The sequence below is a fragment of the Mastigoproctus giganteus genome, chromosome 5 (genome assembly GCF_048544385.1).
Source record: "Mastigoproctus giganteus isolate SK-2022 chromosome 5, ASM4854438v1, whole genome shotgun sequence".
NCBI lineage: Eukaryota > Metazoa > Arthropoda > Arachnida > Uropygi > Thelyphonidae > Mastigoproctus > Mastigoproctus giganteus.
The window spans coordinates 91,548,146-91,567,912 of record NC_143579.1 but is presented as its reverse complement, the minus strand read 5'-3'; the positions used below and the strand labels follow the sequence as shown (position 1 = coordinate 91,567,912).

The window sequence follows — 19,767 nt, the reverse complement described above, 5'->3', positions numbered from 1 at the left end:
GCAGAGAATGCAACAGAGCTGAATCCCAGTTTTCCCATTTTGCATTCGTTAATTGAACTCTCTTCTTGCAGCAACTACGTAAACACATAGTATTTATTATTCATTAAAACAGTGGTGAATTCCACATACATTACGTCAGTGTGCCTATGAAGAACTAATAATGCATCTGAAAGCACATACTGTGTCTTTTCAACAAATTGCAGAAAAATTTAACAGTAAAGCTGACACAGATATGCAAAATATTACTACAGTGTCAGACAATTGTAATAATCTCTGGGAGGAGTATTCTTATAGTAAGAGAACAAGAATATTTTAGTGACTTTGTATTAGCCTTTAATCTTGTAACAGTTTCTTCTCAATATAAATCAAGTTGCATTACAATTTTATTACAAAATTACATTTATTAAAAACCTTACAATATATGCCCACAGTAGCCGAGTGGTCAGGGGCAAGGGTACTTAAGTAATATGGTGCTATTTCTTGTATTCTCTTCATCTTGTACGGTCATCCAAGAGTATAAACAGAAAATTTATATCAGTTTGTATGTATATAAAGCCTTGAATGGTTTGAACATGCTCAATGCTGATGGAATTCTTCCTCTTGCTCAGAATAATCATTTGAGGGGGGCATAAATTCAAATTGAGGAAGGACAGATGTACGATAGATGTGTGGAAGTTTGCCTTTAGCAAGCGGGTGGTTGGTTGGTGGAAGAGACTTCCATTCTTTGTTTTGGAAGTTGATAGCCTAAATAAATTTAAGGCTGAGCTGGACAGGTACTTTGAACGAGCGGAGGGGTGAAATGGGAGCGTGTTTTTTTTTTTTTTTTTTTTCTTTTTTTTTTGGCTGATGGTGTATAAGCTTGCTTTCCTGCATCATATGCCTCTACTAATGCTAATGCTAATGTTTCCCACGTAAATTTGAAAGCAAAAGAATATATAACATAGAAGATTACTGCATTATAACTTAATTAATGTTATGATGATTTTTGGTATGGAAAAAAAATTAATATAAAATACAAAAGTTACAAAGTATATACATGGTTGGTTGGGTTTTTTTTTTTTTTTTTTTTTAATGAAAACCACAAACACAAAGGTATCAGAATCTACAGTACTTAGTATAGTGTATAAGTTGAAGAATGAGAAGACAAAAGATGTTATACTTCAGTTTCTGTAAAGTGCAGTTTATGGGACATACTTGATAACAGAGGCAGACTGGATCAAAAATTCTTACCAGGGAAAACTTGTAGTGGCCTCATACTAGTGCTCATGGCCATATTGTTTATGGCCAAAATCACACCAGCTCCTAAGACTTAAGCTGGCCATAAGACTTACCAGGGTTTCTGCAGTAAGTCTTATGGCTGGCCAGCCTCTGCTTGAGAAGGGAAGCTGTTCCAGAAAAAAGCCGACTACTTGTGGCACAGGTCAGACTGGGGGAATTACAGGTTCCAATTCAGAAGAACAGTGCCCATGGAAGTATCAAAGAAAAGGCATGTATCAGAAACTGAACATCTAAAATAAAAAACAAAGAGTGAAGAGACTATGTAATAGCTGGATCATTAACTAACCTAATTGTCCTGTTTTGAATGGAGTCTAAAAGCCTGAGAGAGGTTTGGGAGCACCATGCCAGATGGAACAATATTCCATGGTAGGATGGACTGAGATTTGTACAGAGTGAACAATTATTTAGAAGGAAGGTAACACCTAGAGCAATAAAGAAAGCACAGTTCTTTTTTTAATACAGAGGAAGCAATGCAACTTCTAATACCTCTTAGTTGTTGTTGTTATTTGGTTTTTAGGAGCATTAGCAACTAAGGCCACATTGCTCCAGGGATATGCGATGGTCATTCCCTGACCTTTCCGCATCCTCCGTATTTGGTGGTCACGGGCTCGAACCCCAGTCTAATCAAGAAGCGTGTGCTACACACTGCTGCTCCTGCCCACCTGGCTACGGAGGTGCCAATACCTCTTAGAAGAGGTATTAGAAGTAACATAACTTCTAAGTCAAGAGGGATTAGAAGTTAAGGCAATCAATCCCTAATAGAGATATGTGATCTTGTCAAGAATATCATCAGAGATGAACACAAGAGAAGTATATTCTTTTTAACTGGAAATAAGACAGACCTGAGTGTTAGAAGGATTGAAGTTCCCTAACTTTTTTTGGGGAATTGCCAGAGATCTGCACTTAAGTAATGATGGTTGTTATTTGTGAAATTGTGACTTTTAGTGCAAGATAAGGTTTCCTAATAGCAGAAGGTGGAACATAGTGTGCTATCTTTAGCAAAAACTATGATAGGATTTCCAGTCTGTGGAAGAAGTCATTAATAAACAACAGGAAAAGCTGAGTTAAAGAACCAAATCTCAGAGACAAGCATCAGTAGAGAAGTTAAAAGACAGAGTACGAACACCTGCAGTGAGTGGTCAGAGAGTAAACTGGATACCCAATGGGCAAAAAATTGTTGGTAATCCAAAAATTGTTTAGACGATCTTTATGGCAAACACAATCTAATGCCTTAGAAATGTAGTTTTGAGTTTTTGAGGGGAGTTGAACTAACAGCTAGTTGCAATTAAAGTGCCTCACTTTCGCTTTGTGTAAGTGGCAAACCATGGATCACCCAGAGATTAAATTTGTAAAATATATAATATCTAAACCAGGCATAAAATATTCACACAAAAAAATTAAATAAAAGAAACATGGCACTATTTCTTTTCTTTTCTTTTTGTACTAAGTGCATGTGCAGTCTGTAGGAAAAAAAATCACATATTTTGGATGTAACCACAGTAGCAAGCAAAAGTCAACATGGTGCTACAAATAAAATGTCATGCTATATTGATAAAGATTCTTCAAAATAGCAAGTAATGCCTTAGTTAATCTTTGGAAGTTTTTTACCATTTAAAAAAGTTAAGAGAGCCCTTTCCCAAAATGGATTGCACAAAATGACAAGGAAATTCAAAGAAAAGATGCTTTATCTGTAGCTCCTGGCAGAAGATCTGACCTGTTGCTGTGATAGATGGTGCAATTCACTAGTGCCAATACACTGTGGTGATGACAAATATATATTAGGTAGGAAACAGCCTATAAAGTGCTCACTTATTAGAAAACTGTTGGTTTTCCTACCAATAAAGAAATATCAGAAGTGCTCAGCTGCAGCAGATTTCCCATTTGCTGCCTTAAAATGTCCCACACACAAACATTTGATCACATATATATGCGCCGGCGCCTCCGTAGCCAGGTGGGAAGGAGCAGCAGTGCGTAGCACACACTTCTTGATTAGACCGTGGTTCGAGCCCGTCACCACCAAATACGGAGGATGCGGAAAGGTCAGGGAATGACCACCGCATATCCCGGAGCAATATGGCCTTAGTTGCTAATGCTCCTAAAAACCAAATAACATATATGCGCCATTTATACTCTCCATAGATGCAGGATGGATCTTTCCCAGTGTGCTCTTGGCCCTGACAGCCACACACACACACACACCACATATATCAGGTCTGTACGCTTCTCAAGATCCACTCTATTTTGTATTTACTGTTTCACTCTATTAAGCTTAGATAGTGAATTATGGGCAGTGGCAAATAGTATAACTGATTCTCTCTATCCCTCCCTGAACATACACAAAATCCAATACAGATAAATGCACTTTCAGAGATCTAATGTGTGAGGTGTAACCTACTCCTGTCTATGACAGTGGTGCTGTAGTGCAACCAAACTGTCTCCAGCATATTTCTCTCAGACCATATCTGGTCTCTATGCAAGTGTGGAAAACAACTATAATTTCCACAATCCTTTAGTAATAGGTAGCAAGCTGTGATCGTGCTGTTATTTAAGCATCTACTATGACAGTAATTTCAAAGTTGACAAAGGAGGCAGTCACCTTTGAAAGCTTTGGTGTATCATATTTTATTTCAATGCTTTTAATTCTGTCAATTTTATTGCTTTTAATTTTTCATCAGTATACTTGATTTTATTCTATATTTTAAATACACATTTTAATATAAATTTTATTTTGTATTTACTGTTTCATATTTTATTATTTTAATAAAGTATTCTATTATTCATTTGGTTGGCATACAGTATTGCAGTTATGACAGAAATCAGAATTAACAGCTATGAAAACTGATTAAGGAAAGAAAATTTATAGACCTAATAATATCATAAAATAACCTACCAAATATAATGCATAATGTCAAACCCACAAGTTCTGTTTGCATCCCTGACACCCAAAGGGATCTGTCTCTAATAACTGCACCAAATGTTCCAGCCAAAATTGGACCCTTATTGGAGAGAGAGAGGGAGGGAGGGAGGGGGGGAGAGAGAGAGAGAGAGAAAGGGAAAAAACATTTATATAAAATTTACTACTTTTTTCCCATAATAATCATTCCTTTGCTAAAGTTATTGGTAAAAGTAATTTCATTTTCAAAATCCTGTTAACATTCTCAATAATTCCTTTTAAAATAATCTAGACAAATAGTAGTCCATCCTGTGGCAAGCTTTCCTTGTGGTTTGGGCAGCTCTTGGCACTCCTACTGATGTGATAAAAATAATGGAAAAAAATGCAACTTTTTTGAAAAATCAGTAATGAAACTAATCCCAAAATTTAAATTTCACTTTCATTGCAACAAATCATCACTCAGGTTTCAATGTAACACGAACCTATGATACATATTTACAACCTTTCAGCACTAATTTAGTACAAGTATTTAGGAGCAATAGTAAGCTCCTCATGACCTCAATTCAATTAACCTGTATTAAATTCATTTTATAAATGTTTTAAATTTTGTTTTATTACAAATGCTTAGCTTAAAATTTCTTTACATAATAAGCATAAACATTTGGTGGTGGTGCAAAGCAGAGATCAATGGGGAGAGGTATTGGTTGCAGTAGTTTTCTAGATCTGCCCCTAAGTGGCATGCAATGCATTTTCAATGCAGCATGCTGAAGAAAAAGTTTAGTCATACCTGATCTAGACCTGACATAATTTCTCCATAAAAATTTCTATATGTACAAGGTGTCTTATAAGTGCAATCTCATACGAAAAAAATCTTCAACGATTTTGAAGAAATAAAACCAATAAAAAATTAATCAATGAGAATTAAAAACTAATGTTAAAAGTAATATGTTCATTTTAAATCAGAATTTTTAAAAATAATAATAAAATAGCAATTATTAATTGAAATTTACAACTATAGTAATTATATAATAATTTGAGTAATTTTGTCCATATTGGTTCATATGATTCAAAGTGAAATGCATGTGTACTCAAGTGTTTGATGTGATTTTTCCACAAATATTGCTCAAAAATAAAGTTTTAGAGTGCTTTTCATGATTCATGATTGATATAATGTTCATGAAATACCCTTTCAAAATTTTTTTTTCCTTTAGTTTTCTTTATCAAAAATTGGGTGCATTGAGTCAAGGTGTTCCCACAGAGGGGTAGGGGTGACAATCTAGGGGATGTAAGAGCCGAGGATCTTGGTCACAAGACAATAAAATAAAGATATTTTCCTATAAGACAAGAATTGAATATGCTTTATACTATAACTTATTTAGTGACACTATAACAGCTTGGGGAAAAATTAGAAATGCAAAAGATCAATCCCAAAACCAGAACAATATTCAGCAGGAATTAAAACAAAAATTACACAGCATGTGACATACAAGGTTTGGTAAATGTTGCAAAAGATAAATGTTTACATTGTTAATATTCTTCAATATAAACTCCACATGCAAGCATACATACACTTGTTCCATTGTGCCTGCCACTAATCGAAACATTTTTTGGAAGTCCTCCTTTGTAAATGCTTTTAGGTGGACCTGTGACTGAATTGGATTTCTTGAATCGACTCAAATCTTTTTCTTTTCACGTCCTGTTTTTATTTTGGGAATAGCCAAAAGTTGCATAATTCCAAATCAAAAAAAGGGCAGGTTCAGCACAAAGGGAATGTCTTCCTCAGTCAAAAATTTCTGGATAGTAGGCAATTCATGAAACTTTCGTATTTTGTCATTTTCAACACAAGGCAAATAGACAAAACAGATGTCAGTCAAAGCAACTTTCTGGTAGAATAGCACATAACAGAAAGCTAAAACTTGATGTGGAGAGCTCAAACAATCATCATAAGCCCCACTCACAATCTTTTAAGTACCACATACATTCAAGAATTAAAAGATTATTCACAGAACTTTTTGATCAAACTTCATATTTAAAACAAAATAATAAAAAATGAGCAAAATAACATACATTATGCTCAAAAGTATACATATATCTGATGAAAATTACATTTATTTAGGAATTAATAATGCACAAGCCCACCTTCAATTTTAAGACTGTGATCCTTCTGGGAATATTTTAAGAAATATACATTACAGTTCAATGTCTACATCCTGCACCACATTATATAAGGATTTTGTTATACCATGGGCGTGATATCACCAAAGACAGACATAAATAAATAAATAAATGCAGTTTATGGCAAAAGACCACAAACTAACAAAAGTTAACATCCAAATCTTTCAGAGAGGAACTAGCTATTGTAATGGTTTGCAACGTGCAGGGTGTTCCATCACCCAGGACAAGGTCACAAAACAAGCAAATGATTGTGTTAACAAATTCACTTAAAGTGAAGAAGGTGAACACAATGAAAATGTTGCTAAGCTAAGGGTTTGTTACATAAAGTCTAGAAAACACAGATATTGCATTCTCTTTTGTAATTATTCAGCTACAAAATAAATTTCAATATTTTAATCACACACTGAACAATAACCCAATTTTATGATCTCAAACTCTAAATACTGTTTTATCTCATCTCATCCTTGGGAGCAACATTTTAGGGTTTTAGAGAAATTAGAAATTACTTTGATGAGAAAAAACTTAACTGGAAAACATGCAAGAACCATTGAAAAGGTTGTTCTCTGCAATTTTTCTTGCAATAATTTTGTGTAGAACTTTGTAAAATGAATGAATAATAAGCACTCTAGTTTTTCAGTTTTTTTGGGAGTTTGTTGACTTCTTAAAGCAGTATACCAAACAGAATTCTAAGTGGGAAAATATATACACATGTAATTTTTAAATTACATGCTCTTAACAGTTTTCTGCACTGAAAAATGGAAAAAAAGACTTAGTTTCATGTTTATATTTTATGATTTTATTGCCCTTTTTTTCTTTTTTTCTTTTTTTTTTTTACACATTTTCAGCAGAATTAAAAGTTGCCACAAATTTCTACTTACATAAGTAACATATAAGCAGAAAATATGTGCACGTGTGTTGTTTTGTTTTGCTGTTTAACAAAGTGAAACAAAACTCAATGGTTTTAGGCACTGAAACCGGAAGTGACTATTAATTTCATTCTTGTGATTTTTTTTAATTTTCAGCAGAAATAATATATATATATATATATATATATATATATATATATTTTTTTTTTTTTTAAACAAAATTTGTAAAAACAGGCATTTAAATACTTTTATTTTAAGTTATTAAAATTTTTTATTAAAAAGATGCATAAAATAAGTACTGCAATCAGAACTGCGGCATAAGTACTGCAATAGAAGAGTAAACAGAATTAAAAAAAAAAAAATTAAAATAAACCTTTTCTGCAAATAAAATCAAGTTGGCCACCTGTAAGGTCCCATGTGACCCCCACTGCAACTTCTTTGATGCGCAGTCAATGCCAAATTAAACATGAAAAACCTTCAATATCATTAATAAATATCAGATAATAATGGGGGGAGGAGAGACGTACCAAACCCTATGAACACTACACCCATACCATTAGTCCATGAAGAGCAGTATCTACTTATAAATACTCTCTCATCTTCTACCACTTGACTATCCCGGTTCCCACACCAGTAACCTTCCCTAATGCTACATTGCACCAATTTGCATAACACATGTCAGTGAAATATATCAAAAGCTTTATGGAAATCTAAGTAAATAATATAAAAACTGCTTGGATTTAATTAATTTGTGACAACTACATATAGCTAATCAGACTAGCCAGGCTTGATTTCCCATTAATAAATGAATGCTGTAAGTGCCTTCTACTTCCATTCTTATCCAGGCAATCATTAATTAGTACTGGTAACATAACACAATGAAACAAAGCTTGAACAACACCAGGAAAAGCAAAATTATCAAACTCATTTGTCCATTCTTTGAAATGATTTGTCCAAACTGTCTTTAAATTTATTCAAACTAGCCACTTCCACAATACTAGGTGGAATTTAATCTAAAAATCGATAACTCTCTGAAGACCAGGTGGGTTACAATGATCACTGTGTACTAATATAGGATTTACTTAAAAACAACTACTGTAATGAGTAAAGGGAAGGGCTTTTGCTTTCATTTGGGTGACTAAAGTGGTCTCAGACAGTTTTTAAATTCTATTCGGTGGGGTGAACTGATGATGTTACCAACAGCAAATTCTAAATGGAAAGCATTCAAGGAAGTAATCACAGAAGCTACTAGGATTTTCATATAAACTAAGTAATACTCTTCAAACTTAGACCTAAATGAACATCACCTGAACTAATCAGACTTGCAGCAGATAAGAAAAATGCATGGGATTTATACAAATTATCAGATGATATAAAAGCCTGCCTAAGGTAAATATAAACTAGTCTGCAATCAAGTCAAAAAGAAGATTAGGCAAACTAAGGCAGATTGTGAGAAGCCTCTGGCAAACAATGCAAAGAAAAGCAGGAAAGACTTCTTTATATTAAGAGTAGAAGGAAGAGGTTGAATCATATTGATTTTGATGATCCTGCTCAGGTTGCTGACATATTGAATAGATATTTTGCATTGATATTCACACAAAGAATTCTTTGGGGAATGGAAGGGATGCCAGCAGCTTATCAAACTCTAACAGAGACCTAAATGATTTTGTGATAACTGGGAGGAATGTGGAAGAGAAATTGTTGAAGCTAAACAATTTCTCTTCCACTCTTCTCTCAGTTATCACAAAATCATTTAGCTCTCTGTTAGAGAGCATCTTTCGATTCAGGAGAGGTTCCTATAAAATGCAGATGTGTGACTATATTCCCAATTCACAAAGGAGGATTATAAAAGGTGATACGAGTAATTAGAGATCAATTAGCTTAACTTCTGTTCCACGGAAAATAACAGTCACTAGTTAAAGAAGCAATGCAGGACCATCTGGTCAGGAATACAATTATACCGCAGATATAGTATGGATTTGTTAAGGTGCAACCTTGTCTACCCAATCTGATTGGATACTATGATGCAGTAACAAATGATGATGCAAAAAATAATTTTGATATTATATACTTGGATTCCAGGAAAGCTTTTGATACTGTTGGACATTGAAGACTGCTGTACAAAGTAGAACAGTTTGGCATTAAGAGCTGTTGTTATTGTTATTTGGTTTTTAGGTGCATTAGCAACTAAGGCCATATTGCTCCGGGGATATGCGGTGGTCATTCCCTGACGTTTCCGCATCCTCCGTATTTGGTAGTCACGGGCTCGAACCCCGGTCTAATCAAGAAGCGTGTGCTACGCACTGCTGCTCCTGTCCACCCAGCTACAGAGGTGCCTGGCATTAAGAGCAAGTTACTGCTATGAACAGCAGGTCAGCTTTATCCTTGGCTGAAGTGACAACAGAACCATCTGGTTTGGACAGAGGTGGGAGTAGAGATGAGCAAAAGTTGTGGCCAATAGCTTTGGCAAGACACCAGAATGCTCGGCTACCATTAGGGCAAGAGGAAGTTTTCTACTCTTAGCCTGTTCAAACTCTAGTTTAGACTGATTTACAATTATTGCAAGCTTTGGTGTAGCAGAAAATGAAACTGAAGAATTAGAAACAAGCCAATTACGATATGCAACGTTCTTCTCTTGAACAGCTTTAGCACATTTATTGGAAAACCAAGGTTTAGATAAATGACGAGATTTTAAAGGGGAGTGTGGGATAAGGGATTCCATTCCTGCAACAATAATTTCACTGACACGATCTGAGCAAATATTGACATCAGAAGTTTTGAAACAGTAATCCGACCAAGGAAAAGAAGAAATGAAATCTCACAGGTCATCCCATTTTGCATTCTTGTAATGCCAAACAACATGAGGTTGGGAATATCCATGAGATAAAGGCTCCATTGGAGAAGAAACAATCACCAAGTTATGATCTGAAGTGCCTAAAGGACCTCTCACTTCAACCGTGTATTTGGAAGGGTTGTTTTTGAGAAAAAAGATCAAGCATGTTGGCTGTATGATTAGGATTGTCCGGTATTCTTGTACGTAAATGAACAATCTGTGAAAGGTCATTAGTAATTGCAAAAGCCTCAGCATCTCGACCAGCTGGATCAGTGTGACTAGAAAAGGGAAGCCAGCTGGAGTTGTGAACATTAAAATCACCAAGAAAAAATATCTCACTGTTAGGAAAGTTGGACTGGAGAAAGTCGAGTTGCAAAGAGAGGAAGTCAAAGAGCTCCAAGTGATTAGTGGAGTTGGGAGAACAGTAGAGACAACAGATGATTTGACACAATGACATAGAGAGATTTTAAGCCAGAGAAGATCGAAAAGAGGAGATTCGAAATTACCAAGTCTCTGACAGGGAATATCAGAACAAACGTATGCACAAGTACCACCTTTGAGGCAAAAGGAATCATATAGCAAATAGTTTGGGCAACTGAGATGAGCAGAAGTTGAATCAACCAATAACTGAGATTCTGTCAGAAAAAGTACATGGGGTTTGGCAGACTGCAAATGGAAATGGACATCACTGTGATTAGAATTGAGACCGCTTATATCTGTGAAATGAACTAGGAAGTGTTTGGGAGGTTTAGATCTTTTTGCAGATAAGCTTGCTCTATTAGTTTTACAATTCATGGTGTATTCAATAGTAAGAAAAAGTTGGGGGGGGGAGGACGTGCTGTATGAAGTAATGAAATTTTTGGATATGGCATCCACATGGTAAGAATATACCCAGATCCTTGACATAACGTGGCCTCGACAATGATAATGATGAAAGTGTAGTGCATTTTAATGATTTGAATAGGTAACTAATATAACTTACAAATCACACTCACGACTTTTTATACGGCCTTAAGGTCATGCTCATGACCTTAAAAATGACATTTTAGAGAGATAAATAGTTTTACAGCAAAAATTTCAACTTCCAAGATCTTGAAACGAATTACCAAAAAACACAATGTATTATTGGGTTCACATTACGATATTTTAACAATATGATATTGTCTCTGGAACTGATTAATATCGTTAATCGGGGACATTGTATTGTATAGCTATGCACATGGTTCGGAATGTGGTATTTATGAATGTTTAACATTCATTTTTTTTGCAATTAATGTTCATATTTTCAATTTTGTTGATACTTGTTGCTTGGGAAAAAACCTCTTAAACCCGGAAAATCGTAAAGCGAGAACTGCCTGTATTCATCAGTTTAAATCTTCTCAATATTCCTTGTGACTGGAAGATAGATTCTCGTAAAATATTCTTTGTAGTTTTGTAAATAATTTAATTTAAAGAAATATATCTTAACTTAATTATCAAAATGCCAATACTGTATTAAAATTCATTAATTTAACTTCATAATACAATCCATTGTAACCCTACAATTGCTAATTTTATTTCTTTCATGTTTTAACTTCCCCTATAGGCCTGATGACAGGATTCAGTTGAACCTCGAAATTTTCCCAAAATATTTAAGTTGATGTAATTAACATCAACTTAATATTTTGTGAATCACATTAATTTGAAATATTAAATCGATGAGATTTACTTCAATAAACAGTTAAAACTATCACATGGTGTAACAGTGTTTTTAATATCCTTTAAATCATAGTTAATGGCTAACCACATATCATACTCCCCCTTCCTCTTATCACATAATAAACTTTCATCTGTTGTTGTGGAAGTTGTCAGTTCGAATAAATTTGAGGAAGAACTAGAAGAACTATTGGAGGGAATGGACAGGTGATGCATGAAGCTTTTTTTGCTGGTGTTTTATAACCTTGCTTTCTTGCATCAGTAATACTAAATTTATGTTATTTCCCCCAATTGGGTATGTGTATCATCATTAGGATTTGTTTACTTAATCCATATAAAGCCTTATATACTCCATTTACATCACCACACAGAAGATACCAGAAACTGCGATTTACAAAATCCCACCTTTCTTGATAAGAGTACCCTTTTGTGCCTACTACCAAAACTATCCCTTCTCTCAACGTCCATCATGTTCTATCTGTCCTTTCTGGGTATAACCTCACCATGTTCAAATTCTGCATCCTATATATTAGAATGGCACCATATATCTGATATTATTATTATTATTAGCCATATCGTGCAAGGAAGCCTGAGGCTTATGCTGCACCAGCCAAAAAAAAAAAATTGAGTTACCCTGAGAGAGAGAGAGAGAGAGAGAGAGAGAGAGAGAGAGAGAGAGAGAGAGAGAGAGAAAAGTCAGAAGTAGAAGGGAATCACCAAGAAAGAGAAGAATGATGATGATATCCAGTTCAGGACCCTGGGTGTGCCAAGCCCATACTCACCAGATGTGAGCCCCTGGGGATATTATGCCAGCATTTTATCATAAACTTTCATTTGTTGTGGAGGTTGTCAGTTAACAGTGATTCAAATTCATCAAATTTATTTACTATACTCCTACCATCAATGTCTAAGCAAGTACATGCCCATTTGTACCATTAGAAACTCTAGTACCCATATATTGCAATTGAATCTCCCATAAGATCCCTTAATAAGTTTTGAAAACCTGCTCCTGCTCCTGCTTGCTGCATGTCCCAACTATTAGTCCATATATCCATCCAAAACAGCAGTTTCCCAAGCCATCTAACAGTGCCTCAATAGTATCTGCAAATTATATTTGCAACCCCTTCTAGATGCTACCTCCTGTTGGACCAGTGTACTTCCCCCTTCATGGTGATCCCTCCCATGTGACTAGATGCACCGAGGAAGTTCTGACATTAAAGCAGATAGTTGAGTGCTTGATGACTCCCCTAGTCTAATTCTTTCTGGGCAATAACTCTTTTCTGGAAGTACTAATTTTTGACCACCAGAATGATCAACTGGTGCTTAATTTTTCACTCTTTGCATTTAACACACATACAAGAGGTGTTTCCTGTAGTATTTTGTCCAGCTACAAATTCAAAGTATTTTAAACAGCACTAGAGCTAGTCACTAATATCCATGTTTGTGTATTTTGTCTCTAAAAGGGTGTGCTCACAGGCTGATTTGTATATTGTGCAGGCTGAAAATCCCAGAATAACTCACAGAGGAAAAACTTACTTTACCTGAGATTGGATAACTACAGCCTCAATTTAAGAGGACTTCAGAAATTCCTCAACAAATCCAGACCTCTCCAAACAAGTAGCAAGCAGCAATGTGTCCTACTGCTTATGCTACCTCAGATGAATATGCCTAGCTAAATTTTCGTTTTTGTTTACAACAGAATAAAAATACAACCTAGGCCTACACATTCATAGTACTTTAAACTTTTAAATCAACAATTTTTGAAAATAAAAATATTGTTCATATAAAAATAATAAATTAATACTTACATATTTACACAACTTAGTGTTAAAATTATAAATATCTTTTTAATACCTTTTCAGAACCTCATATCCTGCTTTTGAATGGAAAAAATTATAAGTAGGCAAGGGTTCTCATCCTGGCTATCAGCAAATTCCCACAACATAGAGGGCCAAATTAAAATCCTTTAGCTTTTTATTTAGATCATGCCCAGTTAACATCATTGTGCCATCCAGTTCAACCCCATTGTTTTTTTCTCAATTTCTTTCCATCATCTGCACTTTGAGAACAGACGTAAGTAACCCTACCATTCTGGTAGGGTTACTTGCATCTCCAAATCTTTCTGTATCATCACTGATCTCAACCGATTCGACTACGATCAGCTCTAAATACATAACATATGGCAGTATAAGCAATAAGGCCCAGTATAATAAGAGAATTAAGTATGGCAATTACCCTCACCCATGAGACAAAGCATTCTGACTGATTTCAGCAATGTGCATTGCTGCTCTTGTATGAAGAAACATTTTTTGTTAGAAAATTAAATTGACATTACAGCACTATACTGCAAATAATTAACACTACAGCACTATACTGAAAATAGTGTTATACTTACAAATACTGTGCTATTTATAAGTATAACACTATTTGCAGTTACTATAGTATATATGAATTACATCATACAAGGTATGATCAAAAAGATTTTGGACTAACCTGTACCTTGAAACTGCAGCATCATTACAAGTTGTAACTTGTCACAACAACATATTCAGTGACTCATCAACATAGTAATGCATGAATCATCCATTTATCTGCAATTAGTCTGAACTGGCATGCAATAAATAGAAGATGTTTAATGTGTTTCATAGTATTTTAAAATGAACAATTTTACTAAGCAGTAAATTTGCAAGATATTTTATTTCAAATTAGAGAAAAGTACACCAGAAACTCACAAAATGTTAAAAACAACTTTTTGGGAGAAGATGCCATATGTCATTCACAGACTTTTCAATTGTTTTCAATGTTTAAAGAGGACCACTTGTCTGTCAAAGATGATCCTGTATTAGTATGACTAGTATAATATAATAGATGCAGACGATATTACTGCATAAAAAAAAAAAAAAGTAAAAACAGGTTTATTTATTTTTCTTCTTAATTTCTTTTATCATTTTTTTAAAAATGTTCATTTGATATTTGACATTTCAATATGATGTTGCACCATCATATCAAAATAGTACAAATAATATTTAAAAAGTTATGTAAAAGTGTTCACTTTTAACAAAACTTAAAAATTTCACAGAGGAATTGTGAAAGGAAGGGTTAAACAAGAGTCCAAAGGATAAATTAACTGTATTTTACTTCCCTTCAACAACTGAAATTCTTTTGAAAAAGAATTATCATTTTAAACACAAATTTATAAAATAAATTAAATGAACGTTTGCATTATACACAGGCAAACAATGCAGAGGAAATTAAATAAACCATGATACATTAGTATACATGAGTATATATGTGAGAATAAAACCCAATGTACAGGAGGAATATCCCTACACCTTTGCATAAGACTAAATGCAAACATTACAGCTCTAGGTGAAAATTCCAGTCCATGACAAGAATCACACCTCACCATAGAAGAATGAGAATTCATTTGATATGTACATATTACGTTGGTGGATTTCTGAGTGCTATAAAGGGATAAGTACTTTTAATTTTTACCAAATTCTTCGTTAATTAACACACTACATTGTGTTTACAGAGATACTGAATAGGTTTAGTAGCATTCACTAGCTTCTTATTTTGAATTTAAGTAGCGATTTTTGGAAGTTACAACTCCCGATGTTGGCACCAATATTATTGAACTAGCCGCCGTATTGTAGTGTAACACTACAGAGATAAGAAATAGTGTAACAAATATATATCTCGAACTGATAGCATAAGGTATTAAGTAAAACTAGATAGTGTAATACGAAGCACTCAATTAGGAATCAGTTAGCTTATTATAGTATTATTAATTAATCAAAAATATTATTAATCTTATTAAATTTCATTGTTAATTAAATTGTATTTACATGAAAATCATGACCCAGACTACAGTTGTGAAGCAAAGATCACGATAGGAGGGAGCATATAATGAGAGTCTTGTCGATCAATTTGGCCCTGGAGAGATTGTGCAAGGTTCAAGGGGTAGAATTTTTTTCTGCCCGGTCTGTGTGTTGACAGGAGAGACTGCTTCTACAGGGAAAGGATACACTTAAATAGAAAGGGGGCAAGAATATTTGCTGATTATATCGAGGCAGTGTTAGGTGGGTCGGAAAACTTCTAGTTTGGGGGAATACGCAGACTAAAAAGTTAAAAGTGGCCGCAGGCAGAGGCAAAAGTGATTCTTGCACTACTTCTATTGAAATGCAATTGAGCAGCAGGCTGGAAAGCAAGGCAATGGGGATTTCCAGGAATGCTGGGAGTCATAGTGGAACAAATAAATACATGGGCTGTGCTAGGGTAACTAAGAGTAGAAACAGGTGCATGTATACTTGCATGTACACCAATGCTAGGAGTATAGTTAATAAATTTGATGAGCTTGAAGTACTAGTCAAGACAACAAAGGCAGATATTGTTGGGATATAAGAGACATGGTGTCACACAGACATAAGCAGTGCAGAATTGGAATTTGGGGAGTACAATGTGTACAGAAAGGATAGACAGGACAGAAAGGGAGGGGGGGTGTTATGCTGTTAGTGAAGAAACACACAAAATCTAAGGAAGTGCATTTAATTGATGGTGGTGGACAATGCAATGTTGTTTCTGTTCGGTGTGACAAAACACTGTTAAAGGAAAAATGAGAGTAGGTGTGTGTTATAGGCCTGATGAACCTGATGAGTATAATGAGCAATTGTGCAGAAAAATAGAGTGGGCCAGTAAATCTGAATGTTCTTATAATGGGGGATTTTAACTTTCCAGATATTGACTGTAACTTGTAGATTGGTCACTCGCACACTGGCAAAACTTTTGTGGATTTATTGGGTGACTGTTTTCTATAGCAACATGTTCAGGAGGCTACCACAGGGAGTAATACCCTTGATCTGATTATCAGCAGTGATTATTCATGCATTAAGAATTTGCAGATAAAGGAACAACTGAGTAACAGTGATAACAATGTACTGTTATCACTGTCACTCAGCGATATTACTTTGTGATGTAACTACCAAGTCATCCAAGGCTAAAGGGAAGGGCTTTTGCTTTCATAAAGGTGGCTACAGGAGTCTCAGACAGTTTGTAAATTCTGTACAGTGGGATCAACTGACAATGTTACCAACATTGAATTCTAAGTCCCTGAATGCTTCAGGGACTTAATTTTGCAGGTTACTAGACTTTTCATTCCAACTAAGAAATATTGTTCAAGGTTTAGGCCTAAATGGATGTCAGATGAACTAATGAGACATATGGCAGAGAAGAAAAATGCATGGGATACATATAAATTAAGATGTGACACAGAAGCCTATGATAAGCTGATCTGTAACCAAGTTACAAAGGAGGTTAGACAGGTGAAGGCAGTTTACGAGAAATTTTTGGCAAAAGATGCAAAGAATTCTTTGCTTATGTAAACTCTAGAAGGAAGGGAATGAATCAGATTAGACCACTTAACATAGATGGATTGACTATCGATGATCATGCTCAGGTAGCTGACAAACTGAATGAGTATTTTGCATCTACAGTCGTACGAGAAGTTATTCAACGAGGGGAATGCCAGAAGTTTATCAAACTCTAACAGGGAGCTAAGTTATTTTGTAATAACTGAGAGCAAAGTGGAGGAGAAATTGTTAAAGTTAAACATGAAAAAGGCACCTGGGGGTGGATGGGATCTATCCAGTTATATTAAAGGAGGCAGCAAAGGAAGTAAGCAAACCCTTAGCCTTAATTATGAGAGCTTCCTTGGACTCAGGGGAGGCCTTCATATACCGGAGGTGTGCAAATGTATCACCAATCCACAAAGGGGTTTCAAAAGTGATACAGGTAAACTTGTTAGTTTAACGTGTTCCAGGGAAAATAATGGAATCACTAGTTAAAGAAGCATTGCAGTATCATCTAGACAAGACTGCAGTAATAGTTAAGACACAACATGGGTTTGTTAAAGAGAGGTCTTGTCTGAACAATTTGATTGGATACTATGATGTGGTCACAAAGGAACTGAATGCCAAAGATAATTTTGATAACATATACTTGGATTTCAGGAAAGCTTTCGATACCGTTGCACATGGAAGACTGCTGTACAAATTGGAGAGGTATGGCATTAAGGGTACATTGCTACAATGGATAAAGGGATGGTTGACTAAAGAGAGTGGTAATCAATGGACACTACTCTTCGTGGACAAATGTTATTCATGTTGTTCCCTAGGGTTCGGTGTTAGGCCCATTGTTGTTTTGTATATTTATCAATGATATTGATGAAGGTATTCAGGTTTAATGTCAAAGTTTGCAGATGATACAAAGTTCGCATGGTTGTTAATGACAGCAAAGACAGTATGCTACTCCAACTGGATCTAGATAAGTTGGGAAAATGGGCTGAAAAGCGACAAGTGAAATTTAACATTGACAAATGCAAAGTACTGCATATGGGTAGCAATAACCGAAGAGAAACGTACCAACTGTGTGGTACTACACTCACGGAAGTGGAAAGTGAAAAAGACCTAGGGTGTCAGTCAAATATGAAGTTTGCTGAGCAGTGCAGAGGGGCTGCCAGGGCAGGTCATAGAGTCTTGTCAATGATATATAGGAATTTTGCTAGCAGGGACAGGGAGATGATTATCCCATTATACAAGGCAGGCCACACCTAGAATACTGTATAGGTCTGAAGCCCTCATTTTAGGAAGGATGTAGAGTTGCTAGAACGAGTACAAAGAAGGGCAACAAGACTGGTGAGGGGAAAAAAGGGGTACTCTTAAGAAGAAAGGCTTAAGTTCTGCAAATTGCAGCGCCTGGAGAGTAGGTACCTGTAAGGCGATCTGATTGAGGTGTATAAGGCCTTGAATGGGTTGAGCAAGCTGAATGCTGATGGGATTCTCCCTCTTTCTCAGATTAAGAACCTGAGGAGGCACAGATTCAAACTGAGGAAAGACAGTTGTAGAATAGATGTGCGGAAATTTGCCTTTAGCCAGCAGGTAGTTGATTGGTGGAACAGACTTCCATCTTTTAATAATGCTGTTAAATGAAGAGTTTATTAATTGCTTGCAACAATATTAATTATGAATAACTATCTTACAGTTATGCAAAAATAAACATTAGAAATACAGGATGAGTCTGGCTAGACACTATATTTTTAAGTGTAATTGAACAACTGGCAAAGGTAAAGCGAGCCAACTCGAGAACAACGAGAAACGTCGGATAACTTACGTGGAAAATTCATTTCCCGATACGGCACTCTAGCACTGCTCGCTCGGTAAACAAACGGTAGGTGTTATCGGTCTGGAGCAAAGTTGAGAACGATATATTGATTGACAGGTAGGCATGACAAACAATGTGCTGACTGGTGCACAAACGCAACACTCGATAACATTGGTTTAGTATCATTTTAGTAGCACTCAGAAGCACTAATGGTAACTTGCCCTAATGAACACTTTCCATAACAGTGAAAAAAGGTCAAGTTACCTCCACTTGAATCCCATGGAAGCTTGAACCCCTCCTGAAGTGGAGGGGGTAACCTAACCTTTATTCTTTAGAATCACAGTCATATTTAGAAACATTCATAAAAAAAAAAATAATTTTTTTTATGACTGTATTTTTATTTTCTTGTTCAATAATATCCCTAATGGTGAAAAAAGGTCAGGTTACCTCCACTTGAATCCCATGGGAGCTTGAACCTCTCCCAAAATGTAGGGGGTAACCTAACCTTTTTTCTTTAGAATCATGGGTGGAAATATTAATTTTTTATTACTGTACTTTTATTTTTAAAGACACTTGTGCAGATACACACATATCATAACGTCAATCGAAACCTCAACGACTATTCACTATATATATACGTATACATAAAGAATCTTTCTTTTCCTATTATTTCCTAACCTAAGGTTAGGTTAGGAAATAATAGGAAACATTCACGAAATATAAGGAAACATTTTCTATTATTTCCTAACCTACCATTTAAGTTCAGGTTACGAAATATAACGAAAAATAAAGAAACATTTTCCTTTTTTCGTAACCAAACCTAAATCAACAATATAGTAAAAACACTCATGAACTCCAAAAATCGGCTT

General features: G+C 35.2%; 1 protein-coding gene across 1 annotated transcript in view; it reads right to left on the bottom strand.

The window, feature by feature from the left end:
* Positions 1-19,767, bottom strand: part of LOC150085556 (uncharacterized) — a 327,690-nt gene that overhangs the window by 87,978 nt on the left and 219,945 nt on the right. Inside the window, exon 9 of the mRNA XM_090374600.1 lies at positions 4,169-4,274. Coding sequence (XP_090230726.1) covers positions 4,169-4,274 — 106 coding nt within the window. The remainder of the gene's footprint in view (positions 1-4,168; positions 4,275-19,767) is intronic.